At 47.1% G+C, this 22,936-nt stretch overlaps 1 protein-coding gene across 1 annotated transcript; it reads left to right on the top strand.

Annotated features, from left to right (window-relative positions):
- The first annotated feature begins 3,746 nt into the window (after window positions 1-3,746).
- On the top strand, window positions 3,747-5,557 carry LOC127311762 (UPF0481 protein At3g47200-like). Its single transcript, XM_051342220.1, has 2 exons — window positions 3,747-4,957; window positions 5,050-5,557. Exons 1-2 carry the CDS (start codon window positions 3,816-3,818, stop codon window positions 5,423-5,425), a joined length of 1,518 nt encoding a protein of 505 aa, XP_051198180.1. The 5' UTR covers window positions 3,747-3,815; the 3' UTR covers window positions 5,426-5,557.
- The last annotated feature ends 17,379 nt before the right edge of the window (window positions 5,558-22,936 follow it).

Below are 22,936 nucleotides of genomic sequence, written 5' to 3' on the forward strand. Positions count from 1 at the left end.
CGAAATTGGACGAAACAAAAGCCAAGGATCTTATTTTCCACGGAGTCTTCCAGAAGTCCGAATAGGAAAGGAAGGGGAGCCGAGGGGGCCCCACACCACCTGGCGGCGCGGCCAAGGAGGGGGGCGCGCCGCCCTAGGGGGTGGGCCCCTCGGGACTCCCCCGACTCTGCCCCTTCGCCTATATATTCTCTCCGTCGCGAAAACCCTATTACCGAGAGCCACGAGAAGAGAAAACATACTGTGACGCCGTCGCCGCCAATCCCATCTCGGGGGATTCAGGAGATCGCCTCCGGCACCCTGCCGGAGAGGGGAATCATCACCCGGATGACTCTACATCACCATGATCGCCTCCAGACTGATGCGTGAGTAGTTCATCCTTGGACTATGGGTCCATAGCAGTAGCTAGACGGTTGTCTTCTCCTCTTGTGCTATCATGTTTAGATCTTGTGAGCTGCCTATCATGATCAAGATCGTCTATTTGTAATGCTACATGTTGTGTTTGTTGGGATCCGATGAATATGGAATATTATGTCAAGTTGATTATTGATCTCATATATGTGTTGTTTATGATCTTGCATGCTCTCCGTTGCTAGTAGAGGCTCTGGCCAAGTTGATACTTGTGACTCCAAGTGGGAGTATTTATGCTCGATAGTGGGTTCATGCCTCCATTGAATCTGGGACAGTGCAGAAACTTCTAAGGTTATGGATGTGCTGTTGCCACTAGGGATAAAACAACAATGCTTTGTCTGAGGATATTTGTATTGTTTACATTACACACAGTACTTAATGCAATTGTCTGTTGTTTGCAACTTAATACTGGAAGGGGTGCGGATGCTAACCCGAAGGTGGACTTTTTAGCCATAGATGCATGCTGGATAGCGGTCTATGTTCTTTGTCGTAATGCCCTAAGTAAATCTCATATTAGTCATCATGATATGTATGTGCATTGTTATGCCCTCTCTATTTGTCAATTGCCCAACTGTAATTTATTCACCCAACATGCTATTTCTTATTGGAGAGACACCACTAGTGAACTGTGGACCCCGGTCCATTCTTTTACATCTGAATACAATCTACTGCAATCATTGTTCTCTGTTGTTCTTTGCAAACAAACATCATTCTCCACACCATATGTTTAATCCTTTGTTTACAGCAAGCCGGTGAGATTGACAACCTCACTGTTAAGTTGGGGCAAAGTATTTTGATTGTGTTGTCCACGTTGGCGCCGGAATCCCTGGTGTTGCGCCGCACTACACTCCTTCACCAACAACCTTGACGTGGCCTTCATCTCCTACTGGTTCGATAAATCTTGGTTTCTTATTGAGGGAAACTTGATGTTGTACGCATCACACCTTCCTCTTGGGGTTCCCAACGGACGTGTGCTTCACGCGTCATCAGAGGACTAGCAGTGGAGGATCGAGTTGTGATGTTGTTGAGGGATATGCTTGGTTTTTTTGGGTCTTGTAATAGCAGTCTACAAGTGGGGGCAGCAGCACAGTTGAAGTTCAGAGTCATATCTTTCAGCGTGAAAATCCAAGGCCTGGCCTTAATTACTTGTACCTGGCAATGGTCTTGTTGAAGGCATTGTTTTGAGAGTGGGACTATCTCCACGGCGAAAACCTAAAATCTTTTGATCGAGCGACGACGGCGCTTGTGCACTGTTTCCTTGTTGGAGGCGTCGTTGGTGGAGAGCTTGGATTACAGGTGCTACCTTGGTGGTGGTTATATTATTGTTGCTAGGACTGGAGTACCAAAGCGGGACTTCTTTTTCTTAGTTTTCTTAGTTTTCTTAGTTTTCTTTTTTAGATGTGTGCAGATTTTTAGATAAAGGAGCAATAGCCCCAGCTTCTACATCAATTGATGCACACGGCCCTTTATTAAACATCACGAAGTATCAAGTACGAGAACAAAGTATAAAAAGAAAAATTACATTCATGGATCTGACAAGGTTGCGACATGAATCAACCAACGGAAGAACAGACACCTAAATAGGCTAGCCATACTCTATCCTATTACTGTGTCGCCGTCTAGTAGCCCGGTAATAGAAATCCTGAGTAACCACCAACAGCTTGTTGCAGCCAGTATCCATATCCTTGCGTCGATTCTCTGGTAGCAGGAAAGCCCATAACTATATCCAATGCACATCTCGATGAATAACCTGCAAAAAGTTAGTACCATTCTGATTATTAAAAATCATATCATTTCTAGTATTCCATATTGTCCAGCATATAGCAGATATACCAATCCTAATTTTATTTTTATCTTTCTTTGGAACTCCATACAACGAGTTTCCAAACATATTATTGATACTCATTGGTGGCGGAATATTATAAGCAAAGTAAATCATCCTCCATATGATAGTAGTAAAAGGACATGCAAGGAACAAATGCTCAACAGTTTCATTTGCATCACAAAAACAACACTTTTGAGACCCTGTCCATCTACGTTTTGCCAAATTGTCCTTGGTAAGTAAGACCTTGTTGTTAAGAAACCACATGAAAATCTTTATCTTTAAAGGAACTTTCAGTTTCCACAAATATTTGCGTAAAAATCTAGTATGATCATTCATATAATCAAGATACATAGATTTAACAGTGAACAAACCTGAATCTGTAAGCTTCCATACAAACTTATCAGGTTCTTCAATAAGGTTGATGGTAATTAGTCGCTGACACAAATACAACCACTTAGTATATTTGTGATCATTTAGGCCTCTCCTGAAGGTAATATTCAACGGAGTTTGAGCCAATACTGTAGATACCAGAACATCTCTATGATGAACTATATTATAAAGAGAGGGATATTGTTGTGCTAAAGGGACATCCCCTAGCCAGACATCCTCCAAAAAATATACCGAACAACCATCACCAACTTTGAAAGACCCTCTACTAAAGAAATCAGATGTGTGCAGATGGCTACTGCGTTGTTGCAGGGGCTGTTTGTAATTGGTATCTATCGATATTAATATATTTTCTTTATCGAAAAAAAGAAGTGAGATGTCCTGCTCCCCTTTAAAGGGTTAAGGTGCGACCTCGCCATCAATGCCTGGCGTGGATGCCCGCAACCGCCTGCACCAGCACTAGCGGCGAGGCAGGGCCAACGTGGCGTGGAAAGCCGCAACAGTGTTGGCCGTCAGTACTTGCGCGCAGAAGATGAAGGGGGCACGGAGGCCAAGGGAGAAGGGCGCAGACAAATGCGCTAACCACGCCATGTCCGCGCCGATGCATTCCGAGGACAAATTGGGCCGTGAATCTGACGGCGCGGAGAAACTGATAAGTTTGCGTCCAATCCTTGGGCTGGATTTCCCGTTTCTTATCCTCGCAGGTGTCAATAGTTATTTTCCATTCGTTTACGTCAGATTGTTGGAGCGATGGGTTAATGAGCGAGAGTTGTGGCCAACGTAGTGTGACACATGAGGGAGAGAGACAGGGCACGATAATTTGTTAAGTAGATTAATGGATTACTAGCTTACTGGTATTTGTTGAAAAGAGAATGTTGCAATACAAAAAATTGTTTGTTAACAAAAGGCGAAATGTCAACAATTTTTTTGTAAAGAGTTGTGATTACATACGTTGATTGGCAATATTGACTTGGCAAGTATTTTCATGGTACGTATGTTTGTATTCGCAAAAAAAAAAAGAGTATTTTCATGGTACGTATGTTGACATTGGGTTGCTGTGCTCACCACGTAATCTTGTATGCACACTATATATTCATGAGAAATTTAGGCCCCAACTCCCAAGCAACTACCAGATCGATCCCAATTAATCTCTCTTCTTCCTTCCTCGAAGAGAAAGACTTAATTGGGAAGCGAGATGCAAGGACCAGGCCGGCAAGAATGCAACTGGATGGAGGAGGTGAAGCTGAGAATCAACGAGGAAGCTGAGGGCGTGTCCTTGAGCATCCCTCCCTACTTCCGAAGGTTCGACCGAATCAATAACGAAGAATGCCCGTCCATTTTCATGCGGCCTCGCCGCATGGCTAACCACCAAGCAGGCGTAGACGTAGCTCCCACGCCCATGATTGCTGCACAGACCCCGTCTTCCCAGCAACCCCCCCATCATACCAGCAGAGGCTCGACCGGGGGAAGCGTCATCGTCGCTGCCGTCGGGCCGTACCACCACCAATCAGAGTCGGCTCTTGTCACCCATGGCAAGAAGTGTGCCATCGTCAAGTTCCTTGCTAGCCAGGATTTCGGCCTCGACACCACGGCCTTTCTCGGGTGGGTGCTGGAGAAGGACGCCCGTGTTCGCGGGTGCTACGAGCGTGACTCGTTTAGCATGTGTCCCGAGAAGCTCGCGGAGGTGCTACTGATCGACGGCTGCCTCGTGCTCTTCGCTGTCTTCCTGCTAAGGTCGAGCGTGCGCGAGGACGGGCGGCCCGCTGAACTGGCTCGTAGCGCCGTGCACGAGAAGGAGTTCAGCTACCTGTCGGCGGACATATCCCTGCACATGAAACAGACCAGGCTGGACCTGCTGCTACTGAGCAACCAGATCCCCTTCTTCGTGCTCCACGAGCTTCACAGCAGACTGGCCGGCACCTTCTTCCGGGGAATCGTGCACAACATAGAGAAGCTCGCTCTCTCCTGCTTCGACGATATTCGCCCCAGCCCCAGCCCCAGCGCCAGTGGGGACGGAGAAGCTCTTTTGTTCCCACCCACAGTTCATCACCTCCTGCACCTTTTCCACTGGTCCCGGGTGCCCCGAGGCAAGCACGCCGTGGATACCTATTCCATCCTGCTCGACGACCCAGAAACGAACCTCCCCTGCGCAACCTGGTTCGATGACTCCCTGACCAGTTTCAGCAAGCATGCAGCTCCTCCAGGTATACTAGACATCGTCTTCCAGAAAAAGATATTTGGATTCCGAGGGGTGCTGCGCGTCCCGGCGCTGCACATCCACGGCTACAGCGACCTCGTCTTCCGCAACCTCATCGCGTTCGAGCAGAGCCATCTCAGGTGCGCGCGGCCGCCGCCTCTTGTTACTCGTATTGTCTTTGACTCATTGATGCGATTGAGCGACCTTTACGGATGAAGAGAAACAATTTCAGGTGTGGCCTCGGCGTAACCGCCTACTCCTTCTGCATGGCTCGGCTGCTGCAGAGCGAGGCCGACGCCAAGCTGCTGAGGAAGAGCGGGATCCTGGCTCACACGCACAAGACCGACAAGCAGATCGTCGACCTGTTCAGCGGCCTCGCAGATGAGTACCGCGGCACCTTCTATTCCAAAGACATGCTTCACCTCTGCAAGGAAGTGGCGGCGCATCAGCGGAGTCCAGCTGCCAGGGCCGTCAGAGGAGCCGTGCTGCAGTGCTTCCCCAGGCAAACCGTAACCTTCTTCGTCATCCTGGGGGCCTTCATCTCCATTGCCACGCTCATCAACACCGTCTTCGCCGTCTATAGGTTCTATCATCCAGTCAACAATTAGTCCATTACAAATATGGAAACACCGGCCGGAACAGAGTGGATGCGACGACTCGCGGATCGTGCTTGCCCCCTGAAATACACAATGCTTGTTGTGTAGTACTCTCCTTTCAAATACTCCTATCATTGCATTTTAGTTTTGAAAAAATACCTGTAGAAATTAAAAGTGCCACTGAAAATCAGAATTTTCATGTGGTTTTTGAATCGGAAGGTCTTACTTACTAAAGACAACTTGGCAAAGCGGAAGTGGACTGGCTGTACTAAATGTGTGTTCTGTGATTCTAAGGAATCTATAGAACATCTTTTCATCAGGTGTCCTTTTGCAACCTTGTTGTGGAGAGTTATTTATTTCACGTTTAATATTCCTGCTCCAACAAATGTTAAAAACTTGTTTGGGAAGTGGCTGAATGGTATTGACAAAGTTGTTAAAGAGCGGATTCGTATAGGAGTCTGCGCTTTACTTTGGGCAATTTGGAATTGTCGAAATGATATTGTTTTTAACGGTGCGAGTTCTTCCCAATTTTTGCAGGCTATTCATCGAACTACTTACTGGATAAATATGTGGTCCCATCTACTCCCCGAGGACCAGCGGGCACATATGGATTCTGGGTGCACTCGCTTGATGGCGGTCGTTCGGGCTATCTTCAACCAGGGTGGTTGGCGGCATATTAATAGATTACAAGATGCTTAGATCGTCTTTATCCTCTTTTTTAGATGGTTGATTCATGTCGCAACTTTAGCCGATCCATGATCCTATGTTCGTTTTGTATTCACAACTATTTACTTTTTTTGGATGATGCAATAAAAGGCTGTGTGCATCCTTTGGATGCAGAGGCCGGGGACTTCCCCCATTTCTAAAAAAAAAGTTTTGCTCTGTGTGGACTGTCTCAGCGTTGTGTGATTGCTGTCCATGGCAGGAGTCCCTAGGCATTGCTCTGCAACATTTGCTGCACATGCATGGTTCAGTTTTGCCATATTATCGTGTATGTTATATAATAATATAGTGAATGATATGTTTGATGAAGGCGTAAAAGATAAATGTCCATGAAGGGGTAGTTTCACATCTTGTAGATGGGGGTGTAACTATTCTTCAATACGATCATTTTTATGGAACATGATCTAAGAACTTGAAATAATTTCACCAGCGATTCGAGCAACATTTGGGAACACAATTAAATTTACACAAAAGTTAACTGTTTTGTTTCTGAAAGGCCTCGAAAAATGATGCTTTTTAATTATTTAGTTGCGACCTAGGCCAATTTTCCAATAGATATTTGGTAGTCCATTACATTACCAGAGACTCGGAAATGCTTAATAGAAATAAGTCGAGATGTCATGGGTATACCCTTCGGGTACTCATTATTAGTATATCTAGCTCGGCCCAATATAGAGAAGGTCCAAGAAGGCAACCCAAAAGAGTAGTCAACTAGCACTCTTGTAACCCTAGCCTGGTTGCTCATATAAAACCAGGCAGGGGCACACCCATGGGGGAAAAGAGAGAGACAACATAGCTCGGCCTACGGCGGCACCATGTAAACATACTTATGATCATATACTAGATTGCTAGCAGCACGTAGGAATCCTCCACCGAGGGAACCCGAAGCTGGGTACGTCGTGTGCCAAATCTCGCTCCCGGAATCTCCATCATCGCTCTTTCCCGAAACCCAAGTCTACAATCTGTAGGCATTGGCGAGGTGATCCCTCGTCAATTGGCGCTGCCTGTGGAAATACGTGACGACTGGATTTTGTAATCCGGGCGGGACCATCGTCTTCAACATCCAGTTCGCATCTAGTCTTCAACAACAACAACAGATCGCATCTGGTCTTCAACAACAGCAACGATAGTGACAAGGTATTAACTTGTCAATGCCTATAGGTAGTAGACTAGGGTTTCGTTGGATGTAGAGGGCAAGTAGATCTCGAAGGTTTCAGCCGAAAAGTACTCGACGATGTAAAAGCTAGGGTTTGAGAAACAATGATTCGATCCTCTCTTTGTCCCTCGACTCCCCCTTATATAGGAGGCGGAGCCGAGGGATTCGTAGTACACAAATTTACAGAGTCCGGAAGGGTTTCTGACCCGTCCCGCAAGATTACAAATAACAGTTCCTATTACAACTCTAGCTTTCCTTATCACCATCTTGGGCTTCCGAACTTTATATTCTTCGATACGTGGGCCTTCAGTAAATCCCGGGTACTATCTTCGGCAGGCCCATTGGGGATGCCTATGTCAGTAGCCCCCGAGATTTTGTTTGAATCGTAGAGTCAAGGAAAATCTCCACTTTTATATTTATTCAATATCTTTGAACTTTACAACATATCTTTGCATACAAATTTCTATATTGTACAGGGATAATGGTAGTTGGGGCTAGTTCATCTGACGGATCAGGTACTAGTTTACTGCTCTAGTGGCAATCCGCAAAAACCTACTTCAAGATCACGTCCCTGGACATGATCTCGGGATACTGGTGTAAACTTCGACAGGTGCCGCTTAAGGTCTTACCATTCTGTCGAGTCTCAGTCATATTTATCGGGTACCTAACGCGTCCGTTAGGATTTTTCTTCGTATCTGTTGATACGGAAAAAAGTAGCAAAACGCCGTCAGAGACGGCGCTACGCCACACAGAATGGATCCGGGGTCTTACCTTCGCAAAGTTTTGCGGCATTCAGAAATAATTCGCAACTTTGGCGTTCTGAGAATATATTGTCGAGTGCTTATTCGGCTGTTGGAATAGCACATTTTATTGAGTCAACGGATGACTTATATTGCTCTCCCGATGGGAGTATATGTAGAGTTGTTTACATAACTCGAAATATGCTCCCTTTTTCTTCTTCTTTTTCTCTTTTTTTTTATAATTTCATCGGGCACGCGAACAGCGTTCCCGATGGGAGTAGCCCCCGAGGCTACAGCCAAGGACTTGGACTTTGTTGTAGGCTCCACACATTATGCCACTATATTGTCGCTTCTTCTCGAGCTTTTCATCTCTATCGGGTGCGCGAACAGCGCTCCCGATGGGAGTAGCCCCCGAGGCTATGAACAAATGCTTGCATTTGATCATAGGCTCCCGCAATTTCTATTTTGTCATACTCGAAATTTACTTTTTTCCAAAGTAGCCCCCGAGCATTTGGGCAAAAACTTGTATTTGATCAAAGGCTCCCGAAGGAATAGATAAACTTTCCTGCCGCCAATCCTCTTATTTCATACTTGTGGAGATTTTCCCCTTGGTCAAAGTGACCTCAATACTGACGATAGCCACGATCTTTGTATCCAAGAAACTCGAGTACTGTTGTCCCTGCCTTGTGGGTCCAAAGTTCCTACCATGTTGACACGTCGTGCAAGTGGGGGACACACGTCCTCCGTTTTTCCTGGCGCACGTACTGTAACGCCTATTCTGTTTCATCTAAGTAAAAGTACATTTTTACCCTTCAGTTACGAGTTCCTTATCCACCGCACGATTTCTCCATCCAACGGTGCGTCGATTCACCACACCTTTATTTAAGATTATCGTCTTCCTCCTTCTACACTTTCGCTCGCGCCGCTCCTCTGCTCTCATCTGCCCAAATCCTTCTTTGAGCCCCATAGTTCTTTGAGCTCCGCCACGCTCGCACTGTGCCACTGCGCCATTGTTAATGCCACCGCGCAGACTCACCAGGCACAGTACTCCTGAATCCTCGATGGCTGACGTGGATCTAGGAAGCGCGGAGTGGGAGAGATCCAAAATCGCCGCCCAAGACATCAACCTCCTGAAGAAACTGGGGATCAGCAAGAAGCAAGACGCGCTGCGCTTCCCCAGCGAAGAAAGCTACCCAACCCCTCCAATGGAGTATCGGGTTAGTTTTGTTGATCATCTCATCCGCGGCCTCTCTGCCCCTATTCACAATTTCTTCGAGGGCTCTAACTATGCAGCAATTGAACAACATAAAACTGTCAACATAAAACGGCCTTTGAACAAATGTTTTAAAGCTGAAACTATGCAGCAGTTGAACAACATAAAACTGTCAAGGCGGAAAAAACTCGACTATCTTGAACAGTTAATGTAATTTATATGTTTTAAGCAAGTGCTGGTTTATCCGTTCTTCTGGTTTATATGCTTGACTTTTCGCGAGACGGCAAACTTTAAACACAGAACATCTGCTGAGGCGATAGCGCTTAATAGCGAAACAATCAAGAACCTCAGAAACAGAGGCCGGCTTTAAGTACCGAGATGTCACTACTAAGGAATCCACACATAAAACAACAGAAAACGTGTAGGCCAGAAAACTTAAGCTAACGCCCGAAAGCGGAATTTTTGCAGCGATCGAGCCTTAAGCGGCAAAAACAGTACAAAGTTTTTCACGAGCGCGAGGCAAATCGTGGGAAAGATATGACCAACAGTGAAAGCGGTAAAAGACTCAGGATATGAGTGAACCAATCTTAATCTCATGATCATAAAATTTTAAATATTAAATATAAATAGGGACTTAGCTGTTTGGAGCGGAGTCAACGTCGGTCGTGGCGGTTTTTCTTCGGCGTTCCGTCGAGCCGGTGCGAGATTGATTGTCGCAGTGGTCCTGTAGGTGCGGATCCACCTACCAAAATTTAGGTGTGGATCCGACTTCCAAAAATTTAGGTGCGGATCCACCTACCAAAATTTTGGCATGGATCCGGCTACAAAAATATAGGTGCGGATCCGACTAAAAAAATTAGGTGCGGATCCGGCTACCGAAAATTGAGGTGCGGATCCGACTACCAAAAAATAGGTGCGGATCCGACTACCAAAAAATTAGGTGCGGATCCACTTACCAAAATTTTGGTATGGATCCGGCTACAAAAATATAGGTGCGGATCCGACTACCAAAAATAGGTACAGATCCGGCTACCAAAATATAGGTGCGGATCCGACTACCAAAAACGTAGGCGCAGATCCGGCAACCAAAAAATAGGTGCGGATCCGACTACCAAAAACGTAGCGCGGATCCGGCAACCAAAAATAGGTATGGATCCGGCTACCAAAATATAGGTGCGGATCCGACTACCAAAACCAGAATTTGAAATTTCCAGGTCTAAGGCGGATTCTTCCGTGGAAAGCTCCAGCGACTCGGATCGGATCTTTGCAGCTGCGTCCTGCTCGGCGGCGGTCGTAGCTACATTACTTACCAGTGCGTTTCCGTCGGAATCGACAGTCTCGCTGATGAAGATGTGGATGCCGCCTATTGGGACGATGGAGAGCTTGACGGGGTTTGCCTTAGCCGGAATCCAACACTCATCCGGAGGGACGATCGGCAGATTTCCGGCGTAGAGGACGCGCCCCACAGCGATGGTGTCGTCGTAGCTTCCCATGGCGGAACCCTCCCGGTTCCGGCCTCCAGACGCCACAGGCCCCACGGTGGGCGCCAACTATCGTTGCCTAATCGACGGTACCCCGGAGGAGGGATCCTCACGAGGGGGAGAAGAAGTAGGGGCCATAGGGCGGAGTGCACACGGGACGGTGGTACGCGATTTACCCAGCTTCGGAACACCTGCACGATGACAGGGCCTACTGCTGCTTGTCTGGAATTATCTGGGCGCTTTCGCGTTGTTACAATGAGTTGTGGTTCTGAACGTGCCTCTAAGGCTCCCAGGATCCGGCTTATAAAGGCGCACGGATCTAGGGTTTACATGGAGAGTCCTAGCCGGATTACATGTCGCCTAACTACGGTACAAGGTCTTGCCGTGTACGTCAAGGATCTGCCTTCCTCCCTACGTCGTACTGGATCCGGGTTCCACATGGGCCTCCATGGATCCGGGTTACTCCTGGGCCTCCATGGATCTGGGTTACTCCTGGGCCTCCATGGATCCGGGTTCCACATGGGCCTCCATGGATCCGGGCTACTCCTGGGCCTCCATAGATCCGAGTTGCACATGGACCTTCACGGATCCGACTTCCTCCGATGGTCGGTTGGGATCCGGCTTCCCTATCCTGGGCTGGACTTCATCCTTTAGGATCAACAGCAACTGGGCTGCCCGGTGGGCCATAAGCCATCACCACCATCTGTGGGCCACCCGGGCTTGCCGGAATCGGACCATGTCGATGGTATACCTATGAAGTATATCCACAACAGTTGCTTTTCATGTACGGATTGCAACTCCACCATCTCACTCCCAACTCCATACTCCACATCTCGATCTTTATCACCCTCTGCGAGTCCTTCCTTGGAGTCCAGCCTAACTGGGCTTTATGGAAGTGTCTCTTTTTTTGTCGCCACAATGGCTCTGCCAACGTCGCCTATAACATATGTGGCATCGTTATCTGCGTTCGCCCTGATGTCGAGTACTTCGATGTCAAATTCCCTGATTCAGTTCAAGGGTGGCGCAAAAAATGGTTATACATCCATGAGGAAAACCACGGGTCTGTTGAAGACAACATTCCTCCTTTTGATAGTGCCGAAAGAATCTGCCGTCGCCGATCCTGGGATGCAGAGGCTACCGCCGAAGAAAAAGCGGCGACAGAGGCACTGATGACTCGCATCCACGAACTTCAAAACACTCATGGCCAAGAGTTGTCGGGTATCCAAATCACAGCGTATTTCCTTAGGATTAGAGTGCAGCCTCTGCAAGCTCGCAAAAATCCCCTCTGGAAGTATGCTGGCGACGAAGATGTGGATCGCTTGTCAGTGGATTTGCCGGTCAAGGATTTAGAAAAACTTGTCCGAAAAATCTCCTCCCTCAACAAGAAAGATCCTGTCCTCTCGTCTTGCCGCGTAAAGCCGTATAACGCCACCAACCCCCTCCCTGAGGTAATTTCTCGTGTGAAGTTTTTTTATATCGACCACTTTTTTGTTTTTTTTTGACATCCTTTGTATAACTTTCTTGTCGACATACTTCTGTTTTGTAGAACCATCCAGATCTTGTTTCTCTTCCTCCCCTTCCTGAAGGTGGAGAAGTCGAGGAACGTGCCGTTGTCACCGACGACAACCAGGGTACTTCTCGCCCTGAGAGTGAAGCCGCAGTTTCTCGAAAATCTGCGGTATCCTCTGAAAAAGAGACCGATTCTGAGGCCACTACCTCAGCACATTCCCCTCCTCCTGCTGTTTCTCCGAAGAACAAGAGGAAGAGGAATGAAGTCGAAGATTTCGGCACCTCCAAAGACGAAGAAGCTGGTCCTTCCGAAGGGAAGAAAGCTTTCGACCCTTTCTTGGATGCCCTCGTCAGCTCGTAAGTCCTTATTGTGCTTCGTTGCTTATCTTGTAAAATATTTGTCATCGCTTTTCCTTATATTGTCGACGTTTTATTGCAGTGATGACGAGGAAGAAAATCCTCCTATTGACGTGGCTACTCGAACGAGCACGTCACGTACTTTAGTTGTGTCGGATGCTCAACCTGATGTAGAGGAAACTTCCCCTCCTCAACATAACATCGAGCATCCAACTCCACCTGCAAGCCCCCGAGCCCCTTCACCGAAGAGGGCGAGGACTGAACCAGTCGAAGAACCCACTCAATTAAGTGGTGGTTTCACGACTTCTTCACTGAATGACGTAAGTTTTATCCATTACTCTTTTGTTTGATACCGCTTTTTTTTCTTTGTTGCCATCGAATTTTTCCCGTACTATATTTGACTTTTCTTTCTTTGGATTTCTCTAGCCTTTGATGAAGGAGTTTTTCCGACTCGGTACCCAATTCGTCGGGTACCGTGATCTTTCGAACCAGCTGAAAGGTACTATCTTGCTATCTTTTTCTCAATTGCATTTCCTTCCTCTTAATTCTTGTCGCAATAATCATTATTGTCGACTGCTTTTTCAGCCGATCTTGCGGAAGCTAAAAATCGTGCTGACACACTTGCTCGCAAACTGGAGCAAAGTGAAAAAGCTCGCAAGGAGGCTGAAGTAGATGCCAAAAAGGCTAAGGCAGAGGCCGCCACCGTCGAAGATCTTCGAAAGAGACTTCATGAGGCGGAAAAGTCTTTAAGCGAGCGGATTTCTGAACAATCTGCTCGCGAAGAAGCGATTATCAAGCGCCTGGCGTCGCAGAGCCGTCGTTTTGCCAGTAAGTGCCCAAACTATTTTGACTTCTTTGAACTTCTTCTAGCTTGCTTACTTATCAATAAATTTTTGTCTTAGCAGGAAATACGGGTCAAGAATATGAACTTACGGATCCCGAGAATGATCCCCTTCTTGACGCGCTTTCTCTCCTTGAGATTCATGGAGACGAGGCACGCGACGGCCTTGCCGAAGCTGAAGCAGGGTTGTCGCAACTTTATCCCTACTTCTTCCCGAAGAAAGAACAACCCGCGCCGTTCCTTGCCCTCGCCAAGTGCTTCAATACTCCCGAAAACCTTGGGCTCAAACTTCGCCAAGAAAGTTTGAAGGTTGGCGTGGAGGGTACTATCGCCTTGGTTGCCGATAGCCAACAGAATATCGACTGGACTAGGGTTGGCGACACGCAAGAGATGGAGACCAAAAGGTGGCAGTTGCTGATCAAAGCTGCAAAGCCAAACTCGAAGAAGGTCCTCGCTTATCTTGGGTGCAAACCAACTCCAGCTCCAAGCTCATCCAAAACGGAGGTCTAGTAGACCACCCTGTCTTTCCTCCTTTTTTTGTTTCTCTTTCTTCCTTTTGATGGTGTCGCCAAAGTAGCTTTTGGCGACACTTATCCCACTAGCTTCATTGTAATGCCTTGTAATTATTCTGAAAATCAATGGAATTCTATTTTGCTTGATGATTGATGTCGAACTTTTTAATTTCAGTTGATATTTGATAACTATACTCCAACTCCTGCTCCTTCCGATATTTTGCCTACTTCTTCTCGCTCGAGGAAAGTGCTTGTTAATACTGAACTTGGTGAAGATTCCTCGAGTGCGAGTTTATCGCAAGATTTGGAAGAACTTCGGCAACAACTTTAGTATGCGAAGAGGCAAACACTGGTGATGATGGAACAATCTCGCAAGGCCTCCGAAGCAGAAAAAATTGCACTTCAGCAAGCTCAAGAAGCTATGGCTGCCAAGGAAGCCGCCGTTTCTGAAGCTGAAAAGGCAACCACCCGAGAGAGTTTTATGCTCGAATTGATGAATGAAGCCAGTGTAGATATGTCGGGTACGCTTTTTCAAATCAAAACTTCTTCTGTCTTCTTGCTGTATCCCCCTTTGTTTTTAAATTCCTTTGCTCTCTCCAAATAGGTTCCTTTCTTGATGCTGCTGCCGAAGAAGAGAGGGTAAACACGAGGACAAATCTCCTTGTTAACCTTTCTCTTGACCATGGTTCTCTGTTCTGGGCCACTCCAGAGCGGACCCGACAAATTGTCAGATTTCAAGACCGCGCCTGTCAGGTTCGCGACTTCTTGGATTTCTGCACTAGAACATTGTCTCTGGTTTACAAGACGATGTTTCCTCGGAACGAGGCACCCGATACTCTTCTTGGTTTGATAGAGAAATTTCGAGATGCTCCACAAATCCATGGCTTTGTTCGGGCGCAACTTTCTGTTGGCGCCAGGTTTGCTATGATGATGATCAAAATCTGCTATCCCAAGTTTGACATGAGCCAAATTGTTTCCAAATGCATGGCCAAGATGGCGAAAAGGAAAAGGGATGTTAGCAAAATTGATGATCATGTGACCCCTGTTGCCGAAGATATGATGGATGAACTTCTTCGGATGGATTCTGAGTTCTTCGTGAAGGGCAGCTATGCTGAACATAGTACTCGTACTGTAAATCGGATGACCATAGACAATATACTAGGGCATAGTTGATTTTTCTTTTTCTCTGGTCACGTTGAGTTTTTTTCAGGCATTGTCTCTTGTATGTTGTGAACATGTTCTATATTGTAAAGCCAATAAATATTTTTATTTTTCCTCATCAAGCCCCCGAGTGTCTTGGTGGCGAAATTCTTTATTGTATGTGCGAGCTTTTGAACGAAGGCGGCTAAATTATATTGAATATACTATATTTGCGGGTACGAGCCCCCGTGCCTTGTTGTTGATCGCTATCTTGTATCTTTGTTTATTTTGCGAGGTGTTTTCGCACCAAGGCAAAATATTTTCGGAGATATGTATTGCAAGTCTTAAGCACAAGCCCCCGGGCCTGTCAAAGAAATATATGTCTCAACTATCTTTATTATATTGCAGCACCGCGAGCCCGCCTCATTAAAAACCTTTCCCGGCCCCACTCGGTGCCCCGAAAAAGGAAAAGAGTGCGTCTGAAAACTCGCGGGCGTTTCAGTACATTGTATTTTTACAAGGAGGACTATATTTCGACACTAAGCGTAAAAACGCCTTAGCTGTGCCACGTTCCAGGGGTTTTTCTCGGGAACCCCTGACTTCTTGTCCTTGATTCTGTATGCTCCTCCTTCCATGACTTCCGTGACGATGTAAGGACCAAGCCATGGTGACTCGAGTTTTTCAGTACTTTGTTGATTGAGCCGTAGAACTAGATCTCCCACCTGAAAGGACCTTGGTCTCAAACGTCGACTATGATAATTTTTCAAGTCTTGCTGATACTTGGTGACCCGTGATAGTACTTCATCTCGAGCTTCATCGAGTGCATCGACTTCGTCCTCCAATGCTTTTCTTGAAGTTTCCTCGTCGTACTCTGTGACCCTTGGGGAATCATGCTCTATTTCAATTGGTAACACTGCCTCAGCTCCATGGACCAGGAAGAACGGAGTTTCCTGTGTCGCTGTATTTAATGTTGTTCGTGTACTCCATAACACACTCGGCAACTCCTCTGGCTAGGTATGTCGAGCTTTTTCCAGTGGTCCTAACAAGCACTTCTTGATACCGTTGCAGATGATACCATTGGCTTTTTCGACTTGACCGTTGGTTTGCGGGTGCGCAACTGATGCAAAGTGTAGTTTGATGCCTACCTCTGCACAATATGCCTTGAATTCCTTAGATGTGAAGTTGCTACCATTGTCCGTGACGATGCTATTAGGCACTCCAAACCTGAAGACGATGCTTTTCACGAATTTGACGACAGACGCTCCGTCTGGTGAATTTATCGGCTTGGCTTCTATCCACTTGGTGAATTTATCGACAGCGACGAGCATATACTCGTATCCTCCTGGCGAAGCTTTATGTAACTTCCCCACCATATCGAGGCCCCATTGAGCAAAAGGCCAAGACAATGGTATTGGCATCAGTTCTGCTGCCGGAGAATGGGGTTTCGCGGCGAATCTCTGGCACGCGTCGCAAGTTCGTACTATCTCCTTTGCATCCTCTATTGCTGTCAACCAATAAAACCCTGCTCTGAAAACCTTGGCTGCAATAGCTCGACTGCTTGCATGGTGGCCACAGATTCCTTTGTGCACATCCTTCAAGATCATCCGTCCTTCTTCGGGTGTAACGCACCTTTGTAGTACTCCCGAAATACTTCGTTTTTATAACTCCTCTTTGACCACAGTAAAGGCCTTAGATCGCCTAATAACTCGCCTTGCTTCCACTGGATCGTCGAGTATCTCTTGCCTTAGGATATATGATATGTATACCTGCATCCAAGGTATCTGCACCATCATGACCAAGTCATGTTCCTCTTCTTCTTCTTCCTCTGGTGCTTCTTTGGTAGCCCTCGAGGGTTTCTTGTCCTTCTCCTTATTTTTTGTTTTTGTCGACTTCGTAGATCTCTCTGCTATCTCTTCCCAGAATACGCCTGGTGGAATTGCGAGGCATTGTGACCCGATGTTTGCGAGAACATCGGCTTCATCATTGCTCAGCCTGCTTATGTGATTTACTTCGCATCCATCAAAAAACTTCTCGAGCTCATTGTACACTTCCTTGTATGCTACCATACTGTCATTGACTGCATCGCATTGATTCATGACTTGCTGAGCCACCAACTGCGAGTCGCCAAAGATTTTTAGTCGAGTTGCACCACAAGCTTTCGCCATCTTCATCCCGTGTATGAGAGCTTCGTATTCTGCCTCATTGTTAGATGCGTTTGGGAACGTCATCCTCAAGACGTACTTCAGCTTGTCGCCCTCGGGTGATATTAGTATCACGCCAGCTCCAGCTCCTTCTAATCGCTTGGACCCGTCGAAGTTCATAGTCCAAGTTCTCGATAAATCCGGTGGTCCTGTATTTTGTAACTCCATCCACTCTGCGATGAAGTCTGGTAGAATCTGCGACTTTATTGCCTTTCTTTTTTCATACGTGATGTCCCGAGGGGAAAGCTCTATTCCCCAAAGGGAGACACGACCCGTAGCTTCTGGATTGTTGAGTATATTGGACAAGGGCGCCTCATTGACCACTATTATCAGGTGTGCCGAAAAATAGTGCCGCAATTTTCTTGCGGTTGTAAACACTCCATATGCTAGCTTTTGATATTGAGGATACCTCTGTTTTGAAGGCGATAAGACTTCGCTGACGAAGTATACTGGCCTGTGCACTCCATGGAGTTTTCCTTCTTCCTCTCTTTCAACGACAAGTACTGTGCTTACCACCTGAGGTGTGGCCGCAATGTATAACAACAGAGGTTCCTTCTCTTTCGGCGCCACCAAGATTGGTGGTGTCGAGATTTTGCGTTTGAGATCCTCAAAGGCTCTGTCTGCCTCTTCGTTCCACTGGAACTTCTCTCCCTGCTTGATTAAGGCGTAAAACGTTAACGCCTTTTCCCCCAACCTGGCGACGAATCTGCTTAAAGCTGCGACTCGCCCGGTTAGTTGCTGTATTTCTTTCAACTTTGTTGGCTTTCTCATCGTTACGATGGCCTGGATTTTTTCGGGATTTGCTTCAATCCCTCTTGCTGAAACTAAGAACCCGAGAAGTTCTCCTGCAGGGACGCCAAAAGAACACTTTGTCGGGTTCAGCTTGAGACAGAACTTATCGAGATTGTCGAAAGTTTCCTTCAAGTCCTCGATTAGCGTGTCCCCCTTTTTTGATGTTATGACAACGTCGTTGATGTATACTTGTACGTTTTCCCGATCTGTGTTGCTAAGCACTTCTGCATCATCCGCTGATATGTTGCTCCCGCGCTTTTCAAGCCAAAGGGCATTGTTCGATAGCAGAACACGCCGTAAGGTGTGATGAACGCTGTTTTGACTTCATCATCTTCTTTTAATCTGATCTGGTTATAACCAGAGTAAGCATCCAGGAAGGAAAGACGTTCGCATCCTGCCGTGGAGTCGATAATTTGATCGATCCTTGGGAGGGGAAAGTGATCCTTTGGACAATGTTTATTGAGACACGTGAAGTCGACGCACATGCGAAGGACTTTCGTGTTTTTCTTCGACACCAACACTGGGTTAGCTACCCACGTGGCTTCTGTATGTAATTCCTTGATGAAACCAGCTTCTCTGAGTCTATCAATTTCCGATAGCATAGCCTTGCGGTTTGGTTCCGAAAAACGCAGCAAAGGTTGTTTGATTGGTCTCGCTATTGGATCCAAGTTTAGGTGGTGCTCGGCAAGTTCCCTGGGTACTCCTGGCATGTCAGCTGGACACCATGCGAAGATTTTCCAGTGCTCACGGAGGAACTTGACGAGCGCGCTTTCCTATGCGAGGTCCATATTTGTCGCGATGGACGTCGTCTTCTTCGGATCTGTTGGGTGAATCTGTACTTCCTTTGAATCTTTTGCAGTATTAAAAGTTGATTCCTTATTAGGCCTCCCTACATCTGGCAGCACATCGTAGTCCGTCGTGAGTCTCGACGCCATGTACTCTGCTTGCATCCCGAAGGTTTCAGAGAGCCGATGAAAATCCTTATCACATTTATCGGCTAGCGCGAAGCTTCCCTTAACTGTGATTGGCCCCTTAGGTCCAGGCATCCTCGATAATAAGTATGTGTAATGTGGTACCGCCATAAACCTGGCATATGCTGGGCTCCCCAACAAAGCGTGGTACTGCGATGGGAAATCTACGACTTCGAACTCTAGCCCCTCTATCCTGTAGTTTTCTCGAGTGCCAAACTGAACGTCGAGATTGATCTTCCTCAATGGGTAACTTGGCTTTTCTGGTGTGATGCCGTGGAAACGTGTGTCCGTTGGCTTCAGGTTTGCCAAGGATATGTTCATCTTCCTTAGTGTATCTGCATACATAAGGTTTAAACTGCTGCCTCCATCAATGAACACTCGAGATACATCGAATCCTGCAATCACTGCTGGTAAAATAAGTGATGACTGCCCTGGTCGAGGAACTTGTTGCGGGTGATCCGCAATTGTGAAGCCAATATCCTGTCCTGACCAATTGAGGTACTCGACTGTTGATGGAGGCATCTTCTCTGCCATGAACACCTATCGCGAAATTACTTTCTGTGCTCTATTGGATGGTCTGCCTTTCTGAATCATCGAGACCGCTCCATGTGAGTTGGGATCAATGTAAGGTGGTGGCGTTGGTGCTGCCGCAATCCTGAGCTGATGTCGATTTTCGTCCGTAATTGCGGGAGGAGGTGGTAGGTGGATCTCACTCCTAGGTCCCTGAGGGTTTCGACTCGCTACCTGAGCATTGCCTTGTTCGGCGAATCTCAACATTGCTTGAAAGTTTCGGCAATCTTTCTGCAGATGCCCCGACTGCCTCTTCTCGTTATTGTCAACATAGAAATGCATCTGGCACGGGCCGTTCATCATATCCTCAGGGGACACGAAGGGTCTCTGAAACCTAGGCCCATTATTTGGCCTGTTGTTTCGGGAATCATCTCTATTGTCGCCTCGCTGCTCGTTGCTCCTTTGATACTCATCTCTATTGTTGCCTCCAGCGCTTGCTCGAAACCCAGCCGAAATTTGGCCAGGTGCATCATAACCCGAAAATTCTCGAGAAAATCGTCGTCTATTTTGAAAATTTCGACTGCGGTCCTCCTCTGGTGACCTGTGTCGTTTATTATGCACAACTTCCTCGCCATCTGCCCATCTGTTTGCTATTTCCATTAATGCTGATACTGTCCTTGGGTTAGTTCTTCCCAAGTCCTCCACAAAATCTCCTCGTCGAACTCCTGCAACAAACGCGTCTATCGCTCTCTCGTCAGATATATTTTCTGCCTAGTTTTTGATGATGTTCCACCTTTGGATGTACTTCCTCATTGATTCATCATGCTTCTGTCGACATGATCTTAATTCCTCAAGTGTCGCAGGCTTTTTGCAGGTTGATCGGAAGTTCTTGACAAACACATCCTCAAAACTGTCCCAGCTGTCGATGGAACCTGGGGGAAGCTTCTTTATCCAATACCTCGCGGCTCCACTCAGGTGTACTTGGATGCTTTGCATGGCTGTTGCTCTGGTTCCTCCTATCAGCTTCACTGTCTCGAGGTAATCGATTAACCAATCCTCTGGATCTTGAAGGGCGTCAAACTTTTTGAAGTTATCGGGTAACTTGAATCCTGATGGGACTCGAGTTTTTCGGACCCGTCGCGTAAAACACGAGAGTCCACACATATCTTCTTCAGCAAGTTCTGGTGAACGCCGATGTTCCCTTCTATCTTGTCGCGCTCTATCTACCCTGGCCTGGGCCGCCGTATCTCTGACGCCACTTGCTCCTGGTGGATCTTGCACTGCTGCAGTAGGTCTCGGGCTATTTTGTCTTGCAGCTCCTTCGGGAGGTGTGGCTGCAAACGCTGCTCCCATGGCTCCACATCCTGCCATGGCCATGTTGTACAACGCCTCTCTTGGATCTCCAGGAGGTGGCCTAGATGCGAGGATAAATGCTTGTGTCGCCATATACCCAGCTTCCGGTGTTTTGGGGATAATGTTCCCTCTTGTGTCTATCGACATAAAAGACATGTCGAGGTTTTGAACTAGAGTCTCTCTTTCAGCTTCAGGTATATTTTGCAGCCGAGATCTTGCTCTCCTTCGAGCTTCCCTGTGACTATCTCCCGAAGTTCCTGATTGTCGACTCAAATCCGCTCTTCGCCTGTTGATGCGGAAGCTGCCTCCTTTCTCCTGTTCAGAGCAGCTGTCTGTTTTTCCAGTTCTCTCCCAGCTCGAGCGAGCCTATATTGGTAAGCCTGCAATTCTACAATCGTAGCAGTTGTCGCCATTGGTTCTGAACCATCCATAGCTCTTGCGGCTCTATCCCATGCTGCTTGTGGTAGTTGAACTCTAACACGTGGTGCAGGCCCGACGTATTTGTTGCCTAAACCTCGCCTTAGGTCAGAGGGATCGACATATGGATTTCCCAAATCGTCGAAAGCCTCCGACGTTTCCTCCTGATCGCGACTTGCTTCTCCAATGGCGTAAATTTGATGATATTTTGGATTCTGCACCTTGCTAGTTTTGGTGACACCATCGTAGAGATTGGTGAAGTCCTTTTCAACAGTGATGGATTTGTCGATGAAGTCGAAGCTGTCGATGCTACTCGAGTCATCGCTTATATAGGAGTCCGCGGATGACTCGAAGGACATGTCGCTGAAGATCTTGGTGATTTTTTCGCTTGCCCTGGTGCTGATGAAGCGTGGCGACCAAATCTCCTCATCGCCTGACTCGATGGATGATGCTGAGCTTGAAAAGTTAGGGTCGACCGCTGATAATCCCGGCGAGATCGGAACTTCGAGATGGTACACTCCTTCTTTCTCGACGCGGAAGTGGAACCTTCCGAACGTCATCTCCATGGGCTCCTCCAGATATGCATATGCATCCAAACGGGAGGGCGGGTGAGGAACAAAATCAACGAGACCAGTTTCGATCTGTTTACCTCTGTCCATGATGTTGCTTGCTATCGACGAAGTCGACGATCTTGAACGTGCCATCGAGATCAGCTCCTTGTCGCCTCTAAATCCCCACGGTCGGCGCCAATTGACAAGGTATTAACTTGTCAATGCCTACAGGTAGTAGACTAGGGTTTCGTTGGATGTAGAGGGCAAGTAGATCTCGAAGGTTTCAGCCGAAAAGTACTCGACGATGTAAAAGCTAGGGTTTGAGAAATAATGATTCGATCATCTCTTTGTCCCTCGACTCCCCCTTATATAGGAGGCGGAGCCGAGGGATTCGTAGTACACAAATTTACAGAGTCCGGGAGGGTTTCTGACCCGTCCCGCAAGATTACAAATAACACTTCCTATTACAACTCTAGCTTTTCTTATCACCATCTTGGGCTTCCGAACTTTATATTCTTCGATACGTGGGCCTTCAGTAAACCCCGGGTACTATCTTCGGCATGCCCATTGGAGATGCCTATGTCAGATAGTTACAATCCGCGTGGCTTGATACCCAAGCATTGCTAGTGCGGCCATCAATTGTCAGCTTCACACCGTACGAATTAACCGGCAAGTTCAGCCTCATCGCAAAGTTTCTCTGGGCAGATGAAAACATCTTCGACTAAAGCGACAGGTCTTCGCGTCGGAAAATCAGCCGGATCAAGCAGCTCAATCAAAGTCACCCAAGGAAGTCAAATATCGCAAGTACTGCATCGATTGGAGAGCTCAAAATCAGATCATGTACTGTATCTCCACGTGACTATCTATCGCAAGTACTGCATCGATTGGAGAGTTAGTATGCATTGAGGCTATCTTTTGCGAGAGCGGTTCTAGCATAAACTCAGGACGACCGACACGGAGGATTCAACGTCAGCGTCCCTCCCGATAATTCCAATACATACTCATGTTTGTTCCATCCTCAAGTAAATCAGCGTGTCGCAAATTTCAAGAAGAGAA

Source organism: Lolium perenne, chromosome 7 (genome assembly GCF_019359855.2).
Source record: "Lolium perenne isolate Kyuss_39 chromosome 7, Kyuss_2.0, whole genome shotgun sequence".
Lineage (NCBI taxonomy): Eukaryota > Viridiplantae > Streptophyta > Magnoliopsida > Poales > Poaceae > Lolium > Lolium perenne.

Coding starts and splice junctions, on each gene's coding strand:
- LOC127311762 (XM_051342220.1), top strand. CDS start 3,816: ATGCAAGGACCAGGCCGGCAAGAATGCAACTGGATGGAGGAGGTGAAG. Junction 4,958..5,049: donor TTCGAGCAGAGCCATCTCAG/GTGCGCGCGGCC, acceptor AAACAATTTCAG/GTGTGGCCTCGGCGTAACCG.